The 19,463-nt window shown below is 36.4% G+C and overlaps 2 protein-coding genes across 3 annotated transcripts; one reads left to right on the plus strand and one right to left on the minus strand.

Annotated features, from left to right (window-relative positions):
* The first annotated feature begins 207 nt into the window (after window positions 1-207).
* Window positions 208-564, plus strand: LOC149501818 (uncharacterized). Its single transcript, XM_089731792.1, has one exon. The coding sequence runs from the start codon at window positions 208-210 to the stop codon at window positions 562-564; it is 357 nt and encodes a 118-aa protein (XP_089587918.1).
* A 3,611-nt stretch (window positions 565-4,175) lies between these two features.
* Window positions 4,176-6,211, minus strand: LOC114249014 (uncharacterized). Of its 2 annotated transcripts, none has more exons than XM_028182479.2 (2): window positions 5,594-6,211; window positions 4,176-4,610 (listed from the first exon to the last, which is right to left on the minus strand). In XM_028182479.2, exons 1-2 carry the CDS (start codon window positions 6,008-6,010, stop codon window positions 4,419-4,421), a joined length of 609 nt encoding a protein of 202 aa, XP_028038280.2. In that variant the 5' UTR covers window positions 6,011-6,211; the 3' UTR covers window positions 4,176-4,418. The 2 variants fall into 2 exon arrangements, with proteins under 2 accessions (XP_028038280.2, XP_089588081.1); XM_089731955.1 differs by having other exon boundaries at window positions 4,176-4,703.
* Between the last annotated feature and the right edge of the window lie 13,252 nt (window positions 6,212-19,463).

Below are 19,463 nucleotides of genomic sequence, written 5' to 3' on the forward strand. Positions count from 1 at the left end.
TCAAGGTGGGTGGTGCATTTACGTTGTGGATTTCTATGGGCTCCAGTAATCACTTAACACCAGGTGGGCTGTGAGCTCGTCCACCCATCTTAGCAATAAAAAAAATATATAAATAAAATTGGGTGGGAGGCATAACAGTTGGTGGCATGAAAATCACGAACATGTTACGCCGATGACACTACCCTTCTTGCAGCAAATGAGTCGGAAATGGTTGCGCTTCTAGACCTAATGGAGCGGATAAGCAAGGAGATGGGGCTTTTCATAAACAGGTCCAAAACCAAGGTCATGGTGGTGGATAGGTCTGGAAAATTGGAACTTACTGGCGCATTGGACCTAGATATAGTGGACAACTTTAACTACCTGGGTTCCAACATCAGTAACAATGGCTCGTGCGAGAAGAAAGTGCGCCGAAGAATTAGCATGGCCAAGAGTGCCATGACTCAGCTCGGAAAAATCTGGAGAGATCACAACATTCCCGTAAAGACCAAACAAATACGGAATCTAGTCTTCTCTGTGGAACTGGAGAAAGATGCTCCGTATTCCGTGGACAGCGTTTCGGACTAACGTATCAATTTTGCAAGAACTCAAAATCTCCTCGCGGCTTTCATCCGAGTGTCTTCGCAGAGTCCTTGAATACTTCAGTCACATTGCACGGAAGGATGGTAGCAATCTCGAGAGGCTCATCGTGACTGGTAAGGCGGGTGGGAAAAGGCCTCGGAGGCGCAGCCCAATACGTTGGTCCGACTAGAACTGCACCGCTCTTGATTCCACATTTCACAACGCCCTCCACACCGCCAGAGACAAGAATAGATAGAGAAAGATCGTGCGTGCGAAAGTTATACAAAAGGGTGGTCACGACCCTCAGCAGTGAGGAATACGACGCAAGGAAGAGGATGAACTTACCTCGTACAGGTTAATTCTACTCGCAAAGTAAAACTGGAATTGTTGTTCTGGGCACAAATTCTTTAATACATATATGTATATTTTTTTTATTGCTTAGATGGGTGGACGAGCTCACAGCCCACCTGGTGTTAAGTGGTTACTGGAGCCCATAGACATCCACAACGTAAATGCGCCACCCACCTTGAGATACAAGTTCTAAGGTCTCAAGTATAGTAAGAAGTCGTCGTGGCCTAAAGGATAAGACGTCCGGTGCATTCGTGTTGAAGCGATGCAACGGTGTTCGAATCCCGCAGGCGGGTACCAATTTTTCTAATGAAATATGTACTCAACAAATGTTCACGATTGACTTCCACGGTGAAGGAATAACATCGTGTAATAAAAATCAAACCCGCAAAATTATAATTTGCGTAATTACTGGTGGTAGGACCTCTTGTGAGTCCGCGCGGATAGGTACCACCGCCCTGCTTATTTCTGCCGTGAAGCAGTAATGCGTTTCGGTTTGAAGGGTGGGGTAGCCGTTGTAACTATACTGAGACTTTAGAACTTGTATCTCAAGGTGGGTGGCGCGTCTACGTTGTAGATGTCTATGGGCTCCAGTAACCACTTAACATCAGGTGGGCTGTGAGCTCGTCCACCCATCTAAGCAATAAAAAAAAAAAAAAAAAAAAAAAAAAAAAAAAAAAAAAAAAAAAAAAAAAAAAAAAAAAAAAACGACGGCTGCCCCACCCTTCAAACCGAAACGCATTACTGCTTCACGGCAGAAATAGGCAGGGTGGTGGTACCCACCCGCGCGAACTCACAAGAGGTCCTACCACCAGTAAACATATAGTACTTCTTTAAGTACTTCTCATAGTGTCGCTCAATTTCCTAACGTTCATAACCATTTAATACTTTCTTCTATGTAATAAAATCTAAATTATTATGAGTTTCATTGTTTTTCTCGAAACTCGAAATTTTAAATTTTACGTGTAAGTTATCTAAAAAGTAAGTATCGAATTGCCAATAGATGAAAACTATGTAAGTGAATTTTCTGAAATATCATAACATATCCTATAAAGGCATTTTATTAAAGACATGGACGCCTATAAACATGAATATTGGCGTAACGTGACACACATACTAAAACTTTCTTATAATACGAAGGGTATGTGCGCTAAAATCGTCATAAACTTTGGGGCAGAATTTTTTGTATAAAATCACAAGGTTCAAGTTTTTGTTCTTAACACAAACTTGTTGAATTTGATAAGCAATTAAATCTAACCCGAAACTGGATATTCAGGTCTATACAAAAACGAAATTGAAAAGATAGGTCTAGGAAGCTTTCTAGAAGGCACAGGTTAGAAAGAGATCATTTGATTAATCTTATCATGACCTAGTCTATTAGGCAAAAAGTTGCCTGAGACTACGACCCCTCAGATATTATTCGTTACTCCTCTGTGTTCCACGCGTTTTCTCCAAACACTAGTCGCAACGAGCTTTGTCACGGTTTGGAGATAAGATCCCCGACTGATCAATATAGTAAATATGTAAAATTATTTTTTTAAACCAGTTATTTATGAGCCCAAACCGAGTCCACCCCTATGTATGTCATGAAGTTATCTTACACTCTAGTTTTAAATGATGGAATATGGAATCCGGCTATGGAATGAGTTCCCTCACGGTGTTTCCCGAGCGCTATGACATGTCCTTCTTCAAACAAGGCTTGTGGAGAGTATTAAGCGGTAGGCAGCGGCTTGGCTCTGCCCCTGGCATTGCTGAAGTCCATGGGCGACGGTAACCATTCACCATCAGGTGGACCGTATGCTCGTCTGCCTACAAGGGCAATAAAAAAAAAGTGAATAGGATTATGATTAGCACCAATGAAATCAACAGTCATTGAATAATTAATCTTTAGTCCATACAATACACGTGTATTTGTAATAAAATTTATCGACAACAGTTAAAAATCTGCCGTAATCAGTACATTAAAACTCACCTTAATTCAAAATTGAATTGAAGAAAGTGTTTCCAACATATATTTATAATTAAAATAATTTTCATGCAAATGACCTATGTATGTTCATAAACTGTGAACTAAATTCCTTAATTAAAGAACGAACAATCCAAATTCAAACCTTATAAAATCTCACGGCCATTACAATACTTAAATGGTTGTTTTTTAATTATGTGAGAATTTATAATAATATGTGCGAATTATTTTAATATTTAAAAATACGAAATAATAGATTTATAAACTTTGTACAGATGTAGTGAGCACTATAGTTGGTCTAGGCAAATAAGCAAATAAATTAAACTTGCCAATCCGTCCGCGCAGACTAGGTACTAGTTGGAATTAGCGTTCGGGTTTAAAATCATTTTCTATTTGAATTGCAAAACTGTACTGAAACATCCTCATCGTTGTAATTAAAAATAATATGTGTACATCTAAATTATTATTCATTGCTTACGTGTGTGGACTTGATCAGGGCCCGCTTGGTGTAAAATGGTGACGGGAGCTTATAGACATCACCCAAGTGAGAACCCATTGACCCAACGTGAATGCTACCTTGAGATACAAGGCCAAAATCCCGATTGTAATATGTAACGACTGTCTCATCGATTACATCAGAAGGCATAACTGCTTCGTAGCAGAAATAGGCAGGATGGTAGTACAAACCCGTACGGACTTACAATGGGACCTAACATGAGTAAACGTCTGTTTATGCGGAGTTTATATTACGAAATTAATGTCATGCATCTTGAACTCAGTTGCACGAAAGTAGTTTCGATATATGCGAAAGTAATTTCGTAAAAAAATTAATGTCGCGAAATCCACAGTATCGCAGTAACCATGGCGCCGTCAGCATCAAAGCTATATTTTGCTATATTCAATGTAGCTAAAGAAATGCTTATATATAAACTTAAAAAAAGACAATCAAGAAAAAAAAGACGTTGGTGGATTCGAGGATGGTTAACAAGAAAGTATTTAGGTGCAATGAAGTTAGTCTCTGAATTAGCAGATGAAGATCCAGAGAGCTATAAAAACTATTTTAGAATGAGTGAAGATAATTTTAATTTTTTACTGTCAAGAGTGTCCAACAAAATATCTAAACAAGATACGATATGTCGAGAAGCATTACCAGCAAAACTTAAACTTCAAATTACGCTGCGCTTGTTAGCATCTGGAAATAGTTTTAAGTCTTTATCATACGAATTCAGGGTATCATCTTGTAGTATATCGAAATTTGTGCCTGAGATCTTGGATGCATTCTACCAAGAATTAAAAAACTTAATTGAGGTAAGCAAATAATTTTTATTTTTTATTTGGAAGTAGCTGCAAACAATCAACAACTTAGAATATTTAAAAATTAATATTGATCATAACTCTATTTGGACTTCGACATAGATGTATCATGAATGCTTGCTACAGCCCGTGCGAGTACATCGTAGTCCTCATCATTGTCTGTTACTACACCACTGGTACCACTGGTAGAAGCAAAGGTATTGGGTTCCGAGGATAAAGTTGGAAGGCGAACTTATTGAGTTGATGTCTGTTGTTTTGCTAATTTGATTCGTTGCTTTCGGACTGTTGATAAAATCATTTCCTCTGTTTTCAGAGCAATTTCTAAAGGAAGTTGCCGTAGCTGTTCAGCTATAGTTTGTCCAAAAAGATCAAATTCATCATTTGAAAAGTGCTGCGTTGAAACTTTTTCTAATGCATCTACTGCCTGCAATAGAGGATCTTTTATTTTTCTTTTATTTTTTGTAGGTATGGATGGTACGGTAAAATCTTGGCTCTCAGATTCTGAAGTAGAAGCTGCCTGGGTATTTGGTGCATGAAACAATTAATTATATTTTTAATGAACTTTTTTTCTTTACAGATGGCAAACACAGAAGAAACTTGGAGCGAGATAGTTTATGGTTTTAGTGACAAATGTAATTTTCCGTTCTGTGGTGGCGCTATAGATGACAAACATGTCCAAATACGTTGTCCAGCGCGTTCAAGAACTGATTACTATAATTACAAGAGAACTTTCAGTATAGTCCTTCTAGCAGTCTGTGACAATAATTTAAAATTTAGATACATTAACGTGGGTCATTATGGTCGTGCTTCTGATGGGGGAATTTTTGCTAGATCAAATTTAAAAACAATGTTGGAGGAACGCTCCTTGAATGCTCCTGAAGGAATGGTTTTGTTGGGAGATCATGCTTTCCCCCTAACCGAATATCTTATGACACCATATAGTCGTCGATTAGACTTATCAAACAAGCAAAAAAATTTCAACTACAGATTAAGCAGAGCTCGAAGGACTATAGAAAATACTTTTGGTGTCTTAGTTAGTAAGTTTCGGATATTCGAGAAGCCTATCCCGGTATTGCCAGAAACTGTGGACAAAATAATAAAGACATGTTGTGTCTTGCATAATTGGCTGAAAACTATTTCATCGACTTACATAGAACCGGGATTGATGAAGAAAATCCAGAAACGAGAGAATTAGTGGAAGGTTCATGGCGGACGGTAACCCAAGGAGCTTTTTCCACATTCCGTAATCTGGGTAGAAATCATTCTAGAAATGTAACCCTCATAAGACAAGGTTATACTACTTTGTTGGACATGGTCGTGTAGAATGGCAAGAGAGAATGCTTTTTTAAATGCATGGAGGCAAAAGCGAAACATCCATTGTAATATTGTAGAATAAAGTATACTAACCATATTTTCTGTATTTTCTCTCGTGTAACTGTCAATATTTTTCAAGAAATCCAAATGACACAGCCAAGGAATTTTAGAAATATACAGATCATTGGTTGCCATATCCGTAGTATTAGATTTTTTTGCCTTTAACAACTCATTGTTGTAAGTATTTCGAAGTGATCGTATTTTACCAACAACTTCTTTGACACATTGCATCTCCATGGCTTCCATAATTATTTTGTAGGCCGCATCTCGGGCATCCCTATTTTTATATTGTAGGTGTTTCGGGTCCCAGAGACGCTCTTGTCGATGATATTCATTAATGAATTGTATATTTTTTTCTGTACTCCATCGTTGGTTTGCCATTTTCAACACTTGAAGCGCGTCCGAACTAACAATACACACGTCCGTACAGCGCTGGCGCTTTCGCGACATTAGTTTCACGTCGCGTCTACACTATGAAATTAGTTCATGACACTAATTTCACCAAAAAATCGCGCGGGGCACGAAACTAATTTGCATGCATGAAACTAATGCATGCATTACGAAAGTATTAAATTACACGTGAAACTGTTGGTAAAACTAATGTCACGAAATTAATTTCATGCCACTAATTTCGTAATGTAAATTCGCCTTAATACTCGAAGAACACTACTGCCCATTCTCCGCTGAATTGCTTAGTTGTCTTTAATGATACCGACGGTCGGATATATTATTGGGCGATCATATTCTAGGCAAACACCCTACAACCATTTGAAGTATGCGCAATAGATGACCTCTTTAGCTTTGATTAGAAGCTTAAAAATCCAAAGGAACATCTTTTCTATAAACGTAAAGTAAAAAATTATACTAAACTTTAACAAAGTGAATAAAGAAGTTATTTCTCACAATATAATTTAAATTAATTTATTCGGCTTATTTAAATACACCTGCAAATTACTTAACCAGTTTCTAACTTTAATAGCGAATTTGAAAAACAATAAAGAATAAATTTAAACAACAAACAATTGATTAAAACCTAATGCACATAAGTGTTTCTTATAGAACATTTTACATGCAAATATAGAAATACTTACTTTAAGATTCATTAGGATGAAGCAATAGGATAGTAATTCTGAAATAAAAATAACGAAGTAGCTTCAACCTTCGCGGCGACTATTACATCTTGATTGCTTTCGGTCAAGCAATAAAATAGGTAAGTACCTACGTACGTACGAGTGTCGATTGATCGCCGATAAAACAAAGAAATTACATTTTCAGCGATACTTTATAATGCTAATGTAAGTATAGATTTTCTTTACGCTAGTTAATTTGTATATAATACTATATAATTATATTTGTTTTATTGTTATTTTGACGACAACGAGCTAAAAGAGAAGAACGCCGTCTGCCTCTGCAACAACGCCTCATCAAGACTAGTCATTGCCAAGCATTGCAGCCACTACGTGCGGGTTTGTATGATGAAGACAAGCCTTGAGGACCAAGTTGCTTCAATCTACTCCATTCCGATTCGGTCTAGGAACTTCCTGAAGCATCTATGTCTCTATCCGGTGATTTGAAAGCGAAGTAAAATTGTCCCTTAGAAATAAGGTGTACCTAAAAGCGCCGTTAGTGGATCGGGAGGATCCGAAATGATGTGTTTTGGGCGAGGTCGACTGTTTACCGTTTAGTCTACAGGATCGGCTGTGTAGTTTCCGGCGGCCACGATGAGAGGATTCTCATGTCGTGCCGCTTTATCGAAGTGGTAAATTTATCATGATTTATTTCGTTACTAAGCTCTTTTCTTTTTTTTTATCCTATTTTCTTGAAAACTGTAAACGTTACGCTTCGGAACACTTCCAGGGATGCGAAAAGGCAACGCTCGTCGCGGAGGGAGTGATGGGATAGATAAATTTCAAATTGAAGTCTAACGTGTATGTAATTTTAAATCTAAACGCAATTTCAACTTACAGCTTTCTGAACTAGAACACTATACTTTATTTACTGCTCAATTGCATTGTATAACGTCTTCCTAGTTCTTAGCATCAGTAAGCGTGACTACTTTACCGTACGAAGCGGCGGTATAACGTTCGGGTATACATCAGACCCTACCACCTGTGATCGTGCTCGTGGCAGTATCACAGTATTGTCCATTTATGCAGCAGGAAGTAAGATAACCATAATGATTCCACATTTGGGCCTTCGATTCCATCTAGAGTTTGTTGGCGGCATTCACCTCGTATTGTTTATTTGAGCTCATTCCAACTGCTTATACAAGCTGGGGCGTGAAGCGAATAATAGTCATAAAGAAAAACGTTATATCAAAGAGAAACTCAATTCATAAGAAATAACCATCGAGAAAAAAAAAAAAGCAGACATGCCGTTCATCCCTCTCTGTATTCAATAGAAAAACGAATGGCTTAACATTTCCATAAAGATCAGTTTCCCGGCACGGGGACATTACAAGTTCCTTCCGACTCGGTCCTTTCGTTACATCGAATGGTCACATACTATTGAAAGTCTATTTGAGGAAAAAAAAGTATAACAAGATCATATTTTTCCATCATGCATGAAACTAGAAATTTGCGAAGGTTCTTACTGCTCTTTTCTACAAAGGCTTTTGATATACTGAGATTTATTTAAAGGCAAAAGTCCATTTTAGCGATATGCTTTGTACATTGTAAATGAAAAATATTCTCAATAATTTAAATACGAATGAAACAGAACGTTTTAATAAGCTATTAATAAACAATGAGAAAACCAGATATGTTCAGTTTTGACTATGAATAATGAGTAGTTTCATTTGCTGACTGCTTACGCGTTACCTGTCATATTTTGATTTTACCATAACAAAAACCTTACCTTATAGTTCCAATAACTTCACAAATGCTCAACTAAATCGGATGCACCACTTGGGAATACGAACAAACAAATACGTACACCTTTATTTTATAAATTAGATGAAAGGTATTTCTAAAACAAATTTTAGTAAGTGTTATCTAAATAATTTAAATAGGTCAAAATTATAACATTTAAATACCATTTTCGTCTCTTTCTCTCACACGATCCTACATTTTGTTTAATTAACAGGATTCGCTTAAACTATTAAGAAGAAAAATTTGAAAAATTCAGTTTTTTTAATTAAATTACAGAATATTATTGAGTTTATTTTACCCTCTGTTTCTCTATTGACTTTTGTTATGATTAAATTTGAGAGTGTGAAGACAGTAATGATGTAGTGTTTGTTTTAATACAAATAAAAACATTTCGGTGACAGTACACTTTTTTCCATCTTTACCCACAAAAATCAGTCACAGAGCAAAAGAGAGAAATGTAATATATAAAATGAACCCAAACATTGAGGTGTCAAAGAATTGAACTTCATCTATTACACGAATAGATAGCTTATCAATAGGTAGGTGATACAACCCCAGTAACATATTAATAAAATTAAAAATGGATAAGCTTCGTATTTGGTACTTTCAAGGGTTTTTAAACGCACATGAAAACTAATATTTGTGATAACTCAAAATATCTTCTTTTCCAAGAATTATATTCCCCTCGTTCGTCCATTTGATAGTGACCATGACCCGCGGGTCCGGTTTCGATTTCCGGTCTCAATACGTTTCTTTCTCTGATATACATTTGGTATTCGGAATTGAGTGTTCATGTTCGTGTGTTGGAAGTTTCTCCGGTATCCACATTTGTAATTAAAAGGTTACATATAAAAAGTCCAATAAAAAAAATCTACCACACACACAAAGCAAAAAAATTAAGATAATTGCAAGTAAACGTGCTATAAACAACGATGAGCAATAATGAAGTTAATAGCATTATAAAAATCAGTTTAAACGTTAATTTTCTTAGCAGAGGTAAACCAATATAAAAACCTTGTTGGTATTACGTCTTAATAGCCCTTGGATGTATCCTGTAATGTAAAAATGTGTGAATTTATTAAAATCGGTGTACTCATTGAATAAATAGGTATAACTATAACGTGCTTTCTACTAAATTCACGGATTTCCGTAAGGAATTATTTCCCAACCCCCATTATTGCTATTGACTTATTTTTTCCATCGTATCTACCACCCACCAGAGCAGAAATCATTCTTACTACCTGAAATCACTACATTCATCCTTATTACGTTTACATTAATTAGTTTTACCATATGGCGTTGGTTGGGATATGACTTTTCTCCAAAACAGTTCCAGCTGTGGCATGCTCTTCAAACAAGGTATAAAAATAGTCCTGAATAGATAGCAGCTTAGCAGCTTTTGAAAGTGACCCTTTTACCCTGATGGACTGATAAGCTTACGGCTTGCCACAAACTCCTTCTTCAATCGTGCTCCTCATGTCTGAGGGTCGTGACCACCTCAATCCATGAGTTTTGCTTTCACGATGCTATGCCACCTCCTTCTGTCTTCGGCTACTCAAAGAGCATAGTAGACGGTGGAATCAAGGGTGATGCGGACCTCATCAGACCCACGTAGGCATTGGACTGCGCCCACGCGATTTTTTTTTTCTTTGACTTTCAATATAATCACCAGTTTTTCAAGATCGTCTCCGTCTGAAGTACTGTTGGATTCGGTTGTAAACTAACCGGTTAGAAAAGCCTATGGACATTATAAACAGAATACCACTCTATACTAAGTTAAAATCTTAGTTGCTCTACAATAAAGGCTTTCAGTCAGAATGCTGGTACCAATTCTTCCGTGCTTACCACACGTCCTACTTCCACTACTAAAAGATCAGGATATAAAGTGAGGGCATAAGCTGTTTTGGACGAAATATGAAATGAAATAAAATACCTATCAACTAAACAAAATACCATAACTTGCACTTTTAACAGCTCAAATACACTTAAATAAATTCCATTTAGGTTATCATATTTTATTGGTATATCTCATGCAAATAGCTTTCGCACTCCGCTCGCAATAAAAAAGAATTATAACCAGACAAGTTCAATAAACGATCGCGAACGGAGAAAACAATAAATCGGAATTATTACTAGTGTTATCTCGCCTTTCACTTTGTACTTGTATTTTATAAATAGCATTTATTATGACATCATTTTTTTACATATTATTTCTTACTAGCTTTTATCCGCGACTTCATCCGCGTGGACTAGTTCACAAATAATGATTTATTTTAGAACAAATTTGGTTAGCATAAAAAACGTTATAGTGAGCCAAACTTAACATAGACTTAAGATAACTTAACTTAACATAGACTTGACATATACACATATACATAGATTTTTTTTAGATCTTTTAAAGGGGAACAATTCTGTCATACATTATTTTAGCGAAACTTTAACCGTTTCTGCAGCGCACGCAACGGAAACTCTTAAAAGGGGAAAAAACCCGATTTTGAAACATTCTTTATTAGTGCTCCGCTTGTATTGGTCTTAGCTTGTTATATAGCCTTCCTCAATAAATGAGCTATCTAACACTGAAAGAATTTTTCAAATCGGACCAGTAGTTCCTGAGATTAGCGCTTTCAAAAAAACAAACTCTTCAGCTTTATAATATTAGTATAGATGGATTTAATAAGCAACGACACGAACCACTTGTGCGTTCCTTTCAGAAGGGTTAGGGCTGCCGTATTACAACATAATTGAGACGTTCACCTCATGTCTCACGACAGCTATCATTTCGTGATTAGAATGGGCTTAGGTAAACACTGTACCAGGTGGACCGTAAACTCGTTTGTCTACCATATGATAAAAGTAACGCAAATAAAGATCCATTTGGTGCTAATAGAATAATAAATACAATTTCTTCAAGCAAGTTCTCGGACCACCTAATTCTAAGGGGTTAAGTCCTAAGTACACATCATGAACAACACCACCCATTTTGAGACATAAAGTAAAAGTCCCAAAATTTTGGGCAATAACGACACCTTCGGACCCAAATAAAATTCATAACCGCTTCGCAACAGACAGGCAAATGGTGGTTATTGCTCATAATATGACCTTAAAAGACGCCTCACCTCCACTTATTACCTAACTTCATTAAATCTGGTACCTGTTTATTATAACAAAAAATATATGTAGTTTAGAAACCAAAAAAGCAGTCTTAAATAGTAAATCAAACTAAGAATTAATTTAATCTTCTTTTTTCATCCTGTCTGGTTATTAGGCAAAGCTATTAAATTATTATATTATAATCGATTCTTGATACATAAGTTGCACACGTTTCAAGTTAATAACACGTCTTGAAGTCTATGATAACGACGATCAAATATCCCGTTACATACAAACAGATATACATACATATACGAGTATACATACCAAGCTAATAAAAGTGTTAATTAGTCTAACAAGTTAATTGAGAATCGGTGCACCTCAGTATGGCGTATTTTAAGTCCGCGCGTAAGGATTTAGCCTTTTCTGGTGAAAAATATTCATACCTTACAATTTTAAGAGCAGGATAACAATTACAAAAAAAATAGACTGTGGTGTTTTTGAACCCCTGTAACCAGTTACCTAACTGAGAGGGCCGAGATCTAAGCTCATTTGCCTTTGAAAAGAAAACATTACTTTTCAGTTCGGGATAAATTCATATTCGGTACATGTATACAATCTTTTGTAAAACACGTCGCTTTTGTGCTCATTCGGGGGCGATGTAATCGATCCCGCGTCAATGTGAGAAGTCGGCTTTTAAGATTTTTTGTTTATGGGTGCGTAAAAAACATTGCCTTCGAACCTATTACGATACCTACGAAATCATTTAAAGTTTTATTCAACAATAACGAGGCCTGGACTCGCCTGGCCTGGTAAGGACCTGGACATAGAGTATGTATACACTAGATTATAAATATAGATTAGGTATGTGATTGTTAGAGAGAAAAACATATGATGCAACAAAGATTTATTTACTATACGAAAACAGGATGAAGTTTTTTATTTGTTTTTATATGGCTATCTGATTTTTGTTCTCTTGCTAATTTTGTTATAGTATTAAATAGTGAAGTGAAGAACTTTGTGAATTTAATATAATTAAACCAACTTTTCGGCAGAAACAGGCGCTGTAGTGATATCTACCTTGCCTTACACGATTTGATTTCTTCAACGTAGAAATGATTCGGGACCATGGTCAAGTATGTAGCATCGGTATCGATGATCACAAATAACTATGGAGTTGAAGACTTAAATATTAAGTGTTGAACCCTCAGACACAGCCAACTGAGTTTCTCGCCGGATCTTCTCAGTGGGTCGCGTTTCCGATCCGGTGGTAGATTCTGCGAAGTACTGCTTTTGCTAGGGTTCGTGTTAGCAACGTCGTCAGGTTTGAGCCCCGTGAGCTCACCTACTAGTTAAGGTTACGCTGGAATAGCCTCTCAAGGCTACCAGCTTAGGTAGGAATAAAAAATAAAAAAAGTGTTGAAGATAATTTACCTCGATTTTGAACATACGAGACTAGCAATCTTGCAATTAATCTGTTTTTCATCGGCTTTAAACCGTTATGAAACCTTTTTAACTGGTAGCTCTATACCAAACACTTATTTGGTTAACTAGCAATTACTATTTCCTTTTCAAAATTAACGTAAAATTCCACGATTTTGTTTTTTCCAAATGAATCCAACATCTGATTTCACACAGCTCAAACATCGGGACGATCTGTAGCTAATTTCAGGAAAGCGATGCATTCAAAGTTTAAATAAAATCCACTGAATCTCTGTGTGACTCTCTCTTCATTAGAGCTCTGTTTTTTTTTTTTCAATAAAAAAACTTAACCTTTCTTAATGTTATTATTATTGATATATTGTGTGACTTAACACCGCTCGAGATGGGGCGATGAAATATATAGTCTATGCAGACAAAACAGTTACAACAGTACAATGTGGTCTACCAGGATACACCACTTACAGCGGAGTCGCGGCGGCCATTTGGCTGAAATTATATTCCATACATAATATCATCGAATGCCCTTTAAAATAAAATATAAATTGTGGCAATATCACACAGGTTTTTTCATTTTATTTTTCAGTTCGAGCGCTCTTACTGAAAAACCCTTTATATCAAAATCTCTAGCGCTATTTACCTATCAATCCCCGAATAAAATTATCTCGTCAAATATGTATATGAATTTACGGTAGCCAGCGGCTTGGCTCTGCCCCTGGCATTACTGACGTCCATGAGCGACGGCGACCACTTACCATCAGGTGGGCCGTATGCTCGTCTGCCGACAAATGCAATAAAAAAAAGAATCGCACCAACGACATTTTGAAGAAATCTCCCGTTAATTTTCCGTGCTCATCGCTCTGATGCTCTATCGCCAAAGACACCCCCTCGGTGAAACAAAATGTTTCCTCTAGGGTCGTTTACTGTAAATATTTTAAATCTCTAAGTGCTACTTTTGTAGTTAAGTTGATCAATTATTTTTTATGCATTGATATTGCATTGAACAACAGCGCATAATATTACTATTTAGTAAGCCCATTAGCACGGTTTTAAGCGGTAGGCAGCTGCTTGGCTCTGCCCCTGGCATTGCTGAAGTCCATGGGCGACTGTAACCACTCACCATCCGGTGGGCCGTATACCCGTCTGCCTACAAAAGCAATAAAAAAAAGCAGCACATTTTCAGTGTGAAAGACTTCAAAATATGATAAAACCTATTTTTATTATATTAGGTGATAACTTGCAACAGAGTTATATTATATGAAGACCGTGCTGTCTTTCACGCATTAACGTATGGCAAAAGAAATAGGGAGAACGTTGACACTTATCGGTGCGAAGAATACTTGCAAAGTCTATCCCTAACTCATACATATTCATAGGGAGATGATCGGCGGTATACCTCCGAGTATTTATCTAAACATAACTAACTGGATGTCAGTCTATGTCGATTAAATAATATCAGGTATCCCAAAAGGCTTAAACGAGGTAATTCAACTAGAGCACTCATCCGAATTCCATAACGTTTTACCTTGGAATTTGATTAAGAAATATGGTCAGTCTTAAAGATACGCTTCAGAATAATTAAAATTATATTAAAGTAGATCTAGCTGACTCCGGCGAAAACGCCGACACGAACGCCAGATGTCCGCCATTATTTCGTTTTAACTTCAATAATTCTGCCATTTTAATGATATAATTTGTATTTTATATTGTATACTTAAGTTGCGAGTAGATTGAAACAATCATTTATAAGATTTATAATTTCGAAAATGAAATAAAATTGTGAAGTGTGTGTATTAATCGAGACAAAATACATTAAATTTGTCTAAACAAAAAAATCTCATGTTACATTAGCATTAGCGTTCTCAGAGATGTAGTAGAAAACGGACTTTGACAAAAATAAAACGCATAAAGATTACGAAAATTACCGTTTTTTTATTGCTTAGATGGGTGGATGAGCTCACAACCCACCTGGCGTAAAGTGGTTACTGGAGCCCATAGACATCTACAACGTAAATGCCGCCACTCACCTTGACACGGGAGTTCTAAAGCCTTAATCTTTACAGTACAATGGCTGCCCCACCTACCTTGAGACGAGTTCTAAGGTCTCAGTTTTTACAGCACAACAACGGCTGCCCCTCCCTTCAAACCGAAACGCATTACTGCTTCACGGCAGAAATAGGCGGGGTGGTGGTGGTGGCACCTATCCGTGCGAACTCACAAGAGATCCTATCACCAGTAATAACGCAAATTTTGCGGGTTTGATTTTTACTACACGATGTTATTCCTTCACCGTGGAAGTCAATCGTGAACATTTGTCAAGTACGTATTTCATTAGAAAAATTTGGTACCCGCCTGCGGGATTCGAGCACCGTCGCACAGTGGGTCGATACTATGATTTTAGTGACTTAGGGACCAACTTTGTTTTTTAAGATTTTTCTTCACGTAGATAGATAGAGCTCGTTAATCTCAATAATAATTGTTTTGGGCAAAAATTACAAAAACTTTATAGTTTGGTCAGAAAAATGTGTTTTATGATTTTTTTGTATGGAGCGGGTCACATTAAATTAAATTCCTGCTAAGTACCGTGAGGTCCCGCTTTGAAACTTTATTTTTCTTACACCTTGTCTAGTCTACTGTCATTTGGTGCTATGAACATGTGCATAAAGTTGCAACTCTGCCAAATAAATGGATCGAAAAAAATGAATAAATACATAGAATAAAAACCTTTATTTTTATTTTCGTAAGTGCTTTTAAGTTAAATTTGATATGGATTAGTAAGTACAAGCACGCAACAATACCCATAATTACATAATACCTAACAAAAATACATTTAGTAGGTCTCTAATTAATCAATCTCTGTAATTATTAGGATAGTTAACATTAGTTACTGAGGATAATTAGTTAAGCAGCCATTACTGGGTAGTAGAAAATATAGTACACATTTGTGTCTCTCTGGAAGTATAAAGTGACAATATTTATTATATACTAACTAGTGTTCGTTTATTCGTACTACTACTAACATCTTCTGATTGTCGTCGTGATCTTCCTTTTTCCGTTATAATGGATAATTTTATTAACAATTTAGGATTATTTATGATTTTAAGAGAGCAACTACAGTCGCTGTCTGATAATAAAAAACTTTCAATTCCTACAAAATCAAATGAACGTGACCGAAGATTTTTTTTTTTTTTTTTTTTTTTTTTATTGCTTAGATTGGTGGACGAGCTCACAGCCCACCTGGTGTTAAGTGGTTACTGGAGCCCATAGACATCTACAACGTAAATGCGCCACCCACCTTGAGATATAAGTTCTAAGGTCTCAGTATAGTTACAACGGCTACCCCACCCTTCAAACCGAAACGCATTACTGCTTCACGGCAGAAATAGGCAGGGCGGTGGTACCTACCCGTGCGGACTCACAATAGGTCCTACCACCAGTGATTACGCAAATTATAATTTTGCGGGTTTGATTTTTATTACACGATGTTATTCCTTCACCGTGGAAGTCAATCGTGAACATTTGTTAAGTACGTATTTCATTCGAAAAATTGGTACCCGCCTGCGAGATTCGAACACCGGTGCATCGCAACAACGAATGCACCGGACGTCTTATCCTTTAGGCCACGACGACTACAAAAGAGAAAAGTGTTGAGCCCCAAAAATTCTGTACGCACTTTTGTTCAAATATAAGTGCAATATGGAAACGAAGTAGTCGCATGTTAGCACAGTTTATAAGAAAAAAATGTGATTAGTTCGAATGTGCAATAAACTGGCCCGAAGGCATGATACCTGAAGATATCAACACTGTACACGAAAGGCTCGAGATTTCTAATACTGAAGATGTTGAAAATGTACCACGCTCTAATGTACTACAGAAGCCTCGACATCTACTTTTACACCTCGAAAACCTTTTGAAGAATTGGGATCCAGGCACATTGAACAAATTTACCAATCGCTTTCGTTAACCCCGGATTAAATGAAAGCTACTACAGTTGCTAGTTTGAGAAACACTGGAAATGAAGATGTAGGAGAAATAATGAACCATTTGTCAAATCACCCCGAAGATCTAGAAAAAGTTAAGGAGTGTTTAAGTACAAGTAAAGTGAAAAGTAGTACATATTCTCCCGATAAGGCACTATTAGTTTCACTTAAATTAAGTAAGTGGCAGTATATAAATCTAAGAGAAGCAGCAAATGAAAATGGGTCCGATTTATACCCTTCTTAATATAAAATTAAGCAAGAAAAGACCAAATGTTATCCAGGGAAAGACGAGGTAGTTATTAATGAAGAAAGAGCTGCTATTAAAATGCAAGCATTACTAAGCTTGGCGGTATATAGGCTTTTAAATGTGATTACTTCGGATTTCGACTCGGCAAGAGAGCTACTGCTTATAAGCAAATAGGCTTTGATAGAGCCCCAGGTCAAAGTAATTATAAACAAAAGACTGAAACAGAGTTTGATGATTCATCTATTTTCTTGACCAGTCTAGTTCCTATAAGGCTTCAGAAATTTTATGGAACAATTGTTTGGGAAAACGACCTACCCTCATCAACTTTTTGTTGCCGTCCAATAATGTTTAAATTTATAAAAGAAACGCAGTCAACAGTGGCAATTATAAAAGCTAGCATAACAGAAGAAATAGAAAGACTTCAGCCATCAAAAATCAAACAAGTTGAAGTTAAGCATCAATTGCACATGACGATGATAGACGGCAGGAAGGTTATTTAACCTTATATTTGTCAGAAACATTTTCTGCTGTCTGTGATATTTGCAAAGCAAAACCGTCAGACTTTTTTGGAGTCACTTGCTTATCAAAGAGAAAATAATGAAGGAATATTCCAGTATGGAATGCCATCTTTACATGCCTGGATAAGACGCATGGAGTGCTTACTTCATATCGGTAAATATAATTTTATTACTTCACAATTTTTTCATCCTAGTAGTTTCCTGTGAGATTATTTTTTAAATGACATTTTTTTGTTTGCGTCTTTTCGTTTGGACTTCAAGAAATGGAGTTGCAAGGGGCGATGACTAAGAAAAAATATCAATCAGAAAGAGCGCTATACCTTAAGCGTTTAAAAAGGAATATGGTTTACTTATAGATGTTGTCAAGCAAGAAGCAGGAACAACCAATGATGGCAATACTGCCAGAAGATTTTTCAGGAATGCAGAAGGAACAGCCCGCATAACAGGAATACGTAAAGATTTAATGGAGAGGTTTCACGTGATTCTTCAGACTGTTGCATCTGGAGAGCGCGTGGACCTTTCCAATTTTTCCGAGTTTTGTAGATATACTGCAGAATTGTATATTTATTTATATCCCTAGTATTATATGCCTTCCAGTATCCATAAATTGTTGGCACATGGTAGTGATATACAATAATAAAAAGCTTTGCCTTTCGTGCCATTCCTATAGGTAAACTGTCGGAAGAGGCAGCGGAAGCTCGCAATAAAGATTTTCGGAAATATACAGAGAGTTGTTATTTTAGAAAGATAAGTAGACTGCCGACTAATGAGGATATTTTACACAATCTTCTTTTGTCTTCTGATCTAAAGATCGAATGGTGAAACAAAATATATAATACTTAGAGAGATTGATTAATTAAGACCTACTAAATGTATTTTTGTTAGGTATTATGTAATTATGGGTATCGTTGCGTGCTTGTACTTACTAATCCATATCAAATTTAACTTAAAAGGACTTACGAAAATAAAAATAAAGATTTTTACTCTATGTATTTATTCATTTTTTTCGATCCATTTATTTGGCAGAGTTGCAACTTTATGCACATGTTCATAGCATCAAATGATAGTAGACTAGACAAGGTGTAAGAAAAATAAAGTTTCAAAGCGGGACCTCACGGTACTTAGCAGGAATTTAATTTAATGTGACCCGCTCCATACAAAAAAATCACAAAACACATTTTTCTGACCAAACTATAAAGTTTTTGTAATTTTTGCCCAAAACAATTATTATTGAGATTAACGAGCTCTATCTATCTACGTAAAAAAATTTGTTAAAAAACCAAGTTGGTCCCTAAGTCACTCAAATCATAGTATCGACCCACTGTGCGTCGCGCTGCTTCGCTAGATACGAATGCACCGGATGTCTTATACTTTAGGTCACGACGAGATGAGTGGAATTGGCGAACGTGAATATTTGGGTTATAAATAAATATTATTTTAAAATACTTATCTTTTTTACTGACTTTACTTAGATTTTTAGATTTGACAAGTATGACGTCAACAAAAATGTTTACGGGCGTCGGCCACTAGATAACTTCGCTTCGATTAGTTTCTCATTGCTCCGGTAGATGGCAGTGACATATTACTTATCAATTTGTCTATAAAAAATAAAGACATATGTGTTTTTTTTTATTCTTGTGTTTAGTTATACAATAATTAAATGCCTTAACTTTAACAACAAATAAGTTTATGTTAGGGGCATCCGCTACGAGACGTCGCTAGTTTTCATAGAAAAAATACTTGTCTTAAAGTATCGCA

This window comes from Bombyx mandarina, chromosome 12 (assembly GCF_030267445.1).
Source record: "Bombyx mandarina strain Sakado chromosome 12, ASM3026744v2".
Taxonomy (NCBI): domain Eukaryota; kingdom Metazoa; phylum Arthropoda; class Insecta; order Lepidoptera; family Bombycidae; genus Bombyx; species Bombyx mandarina.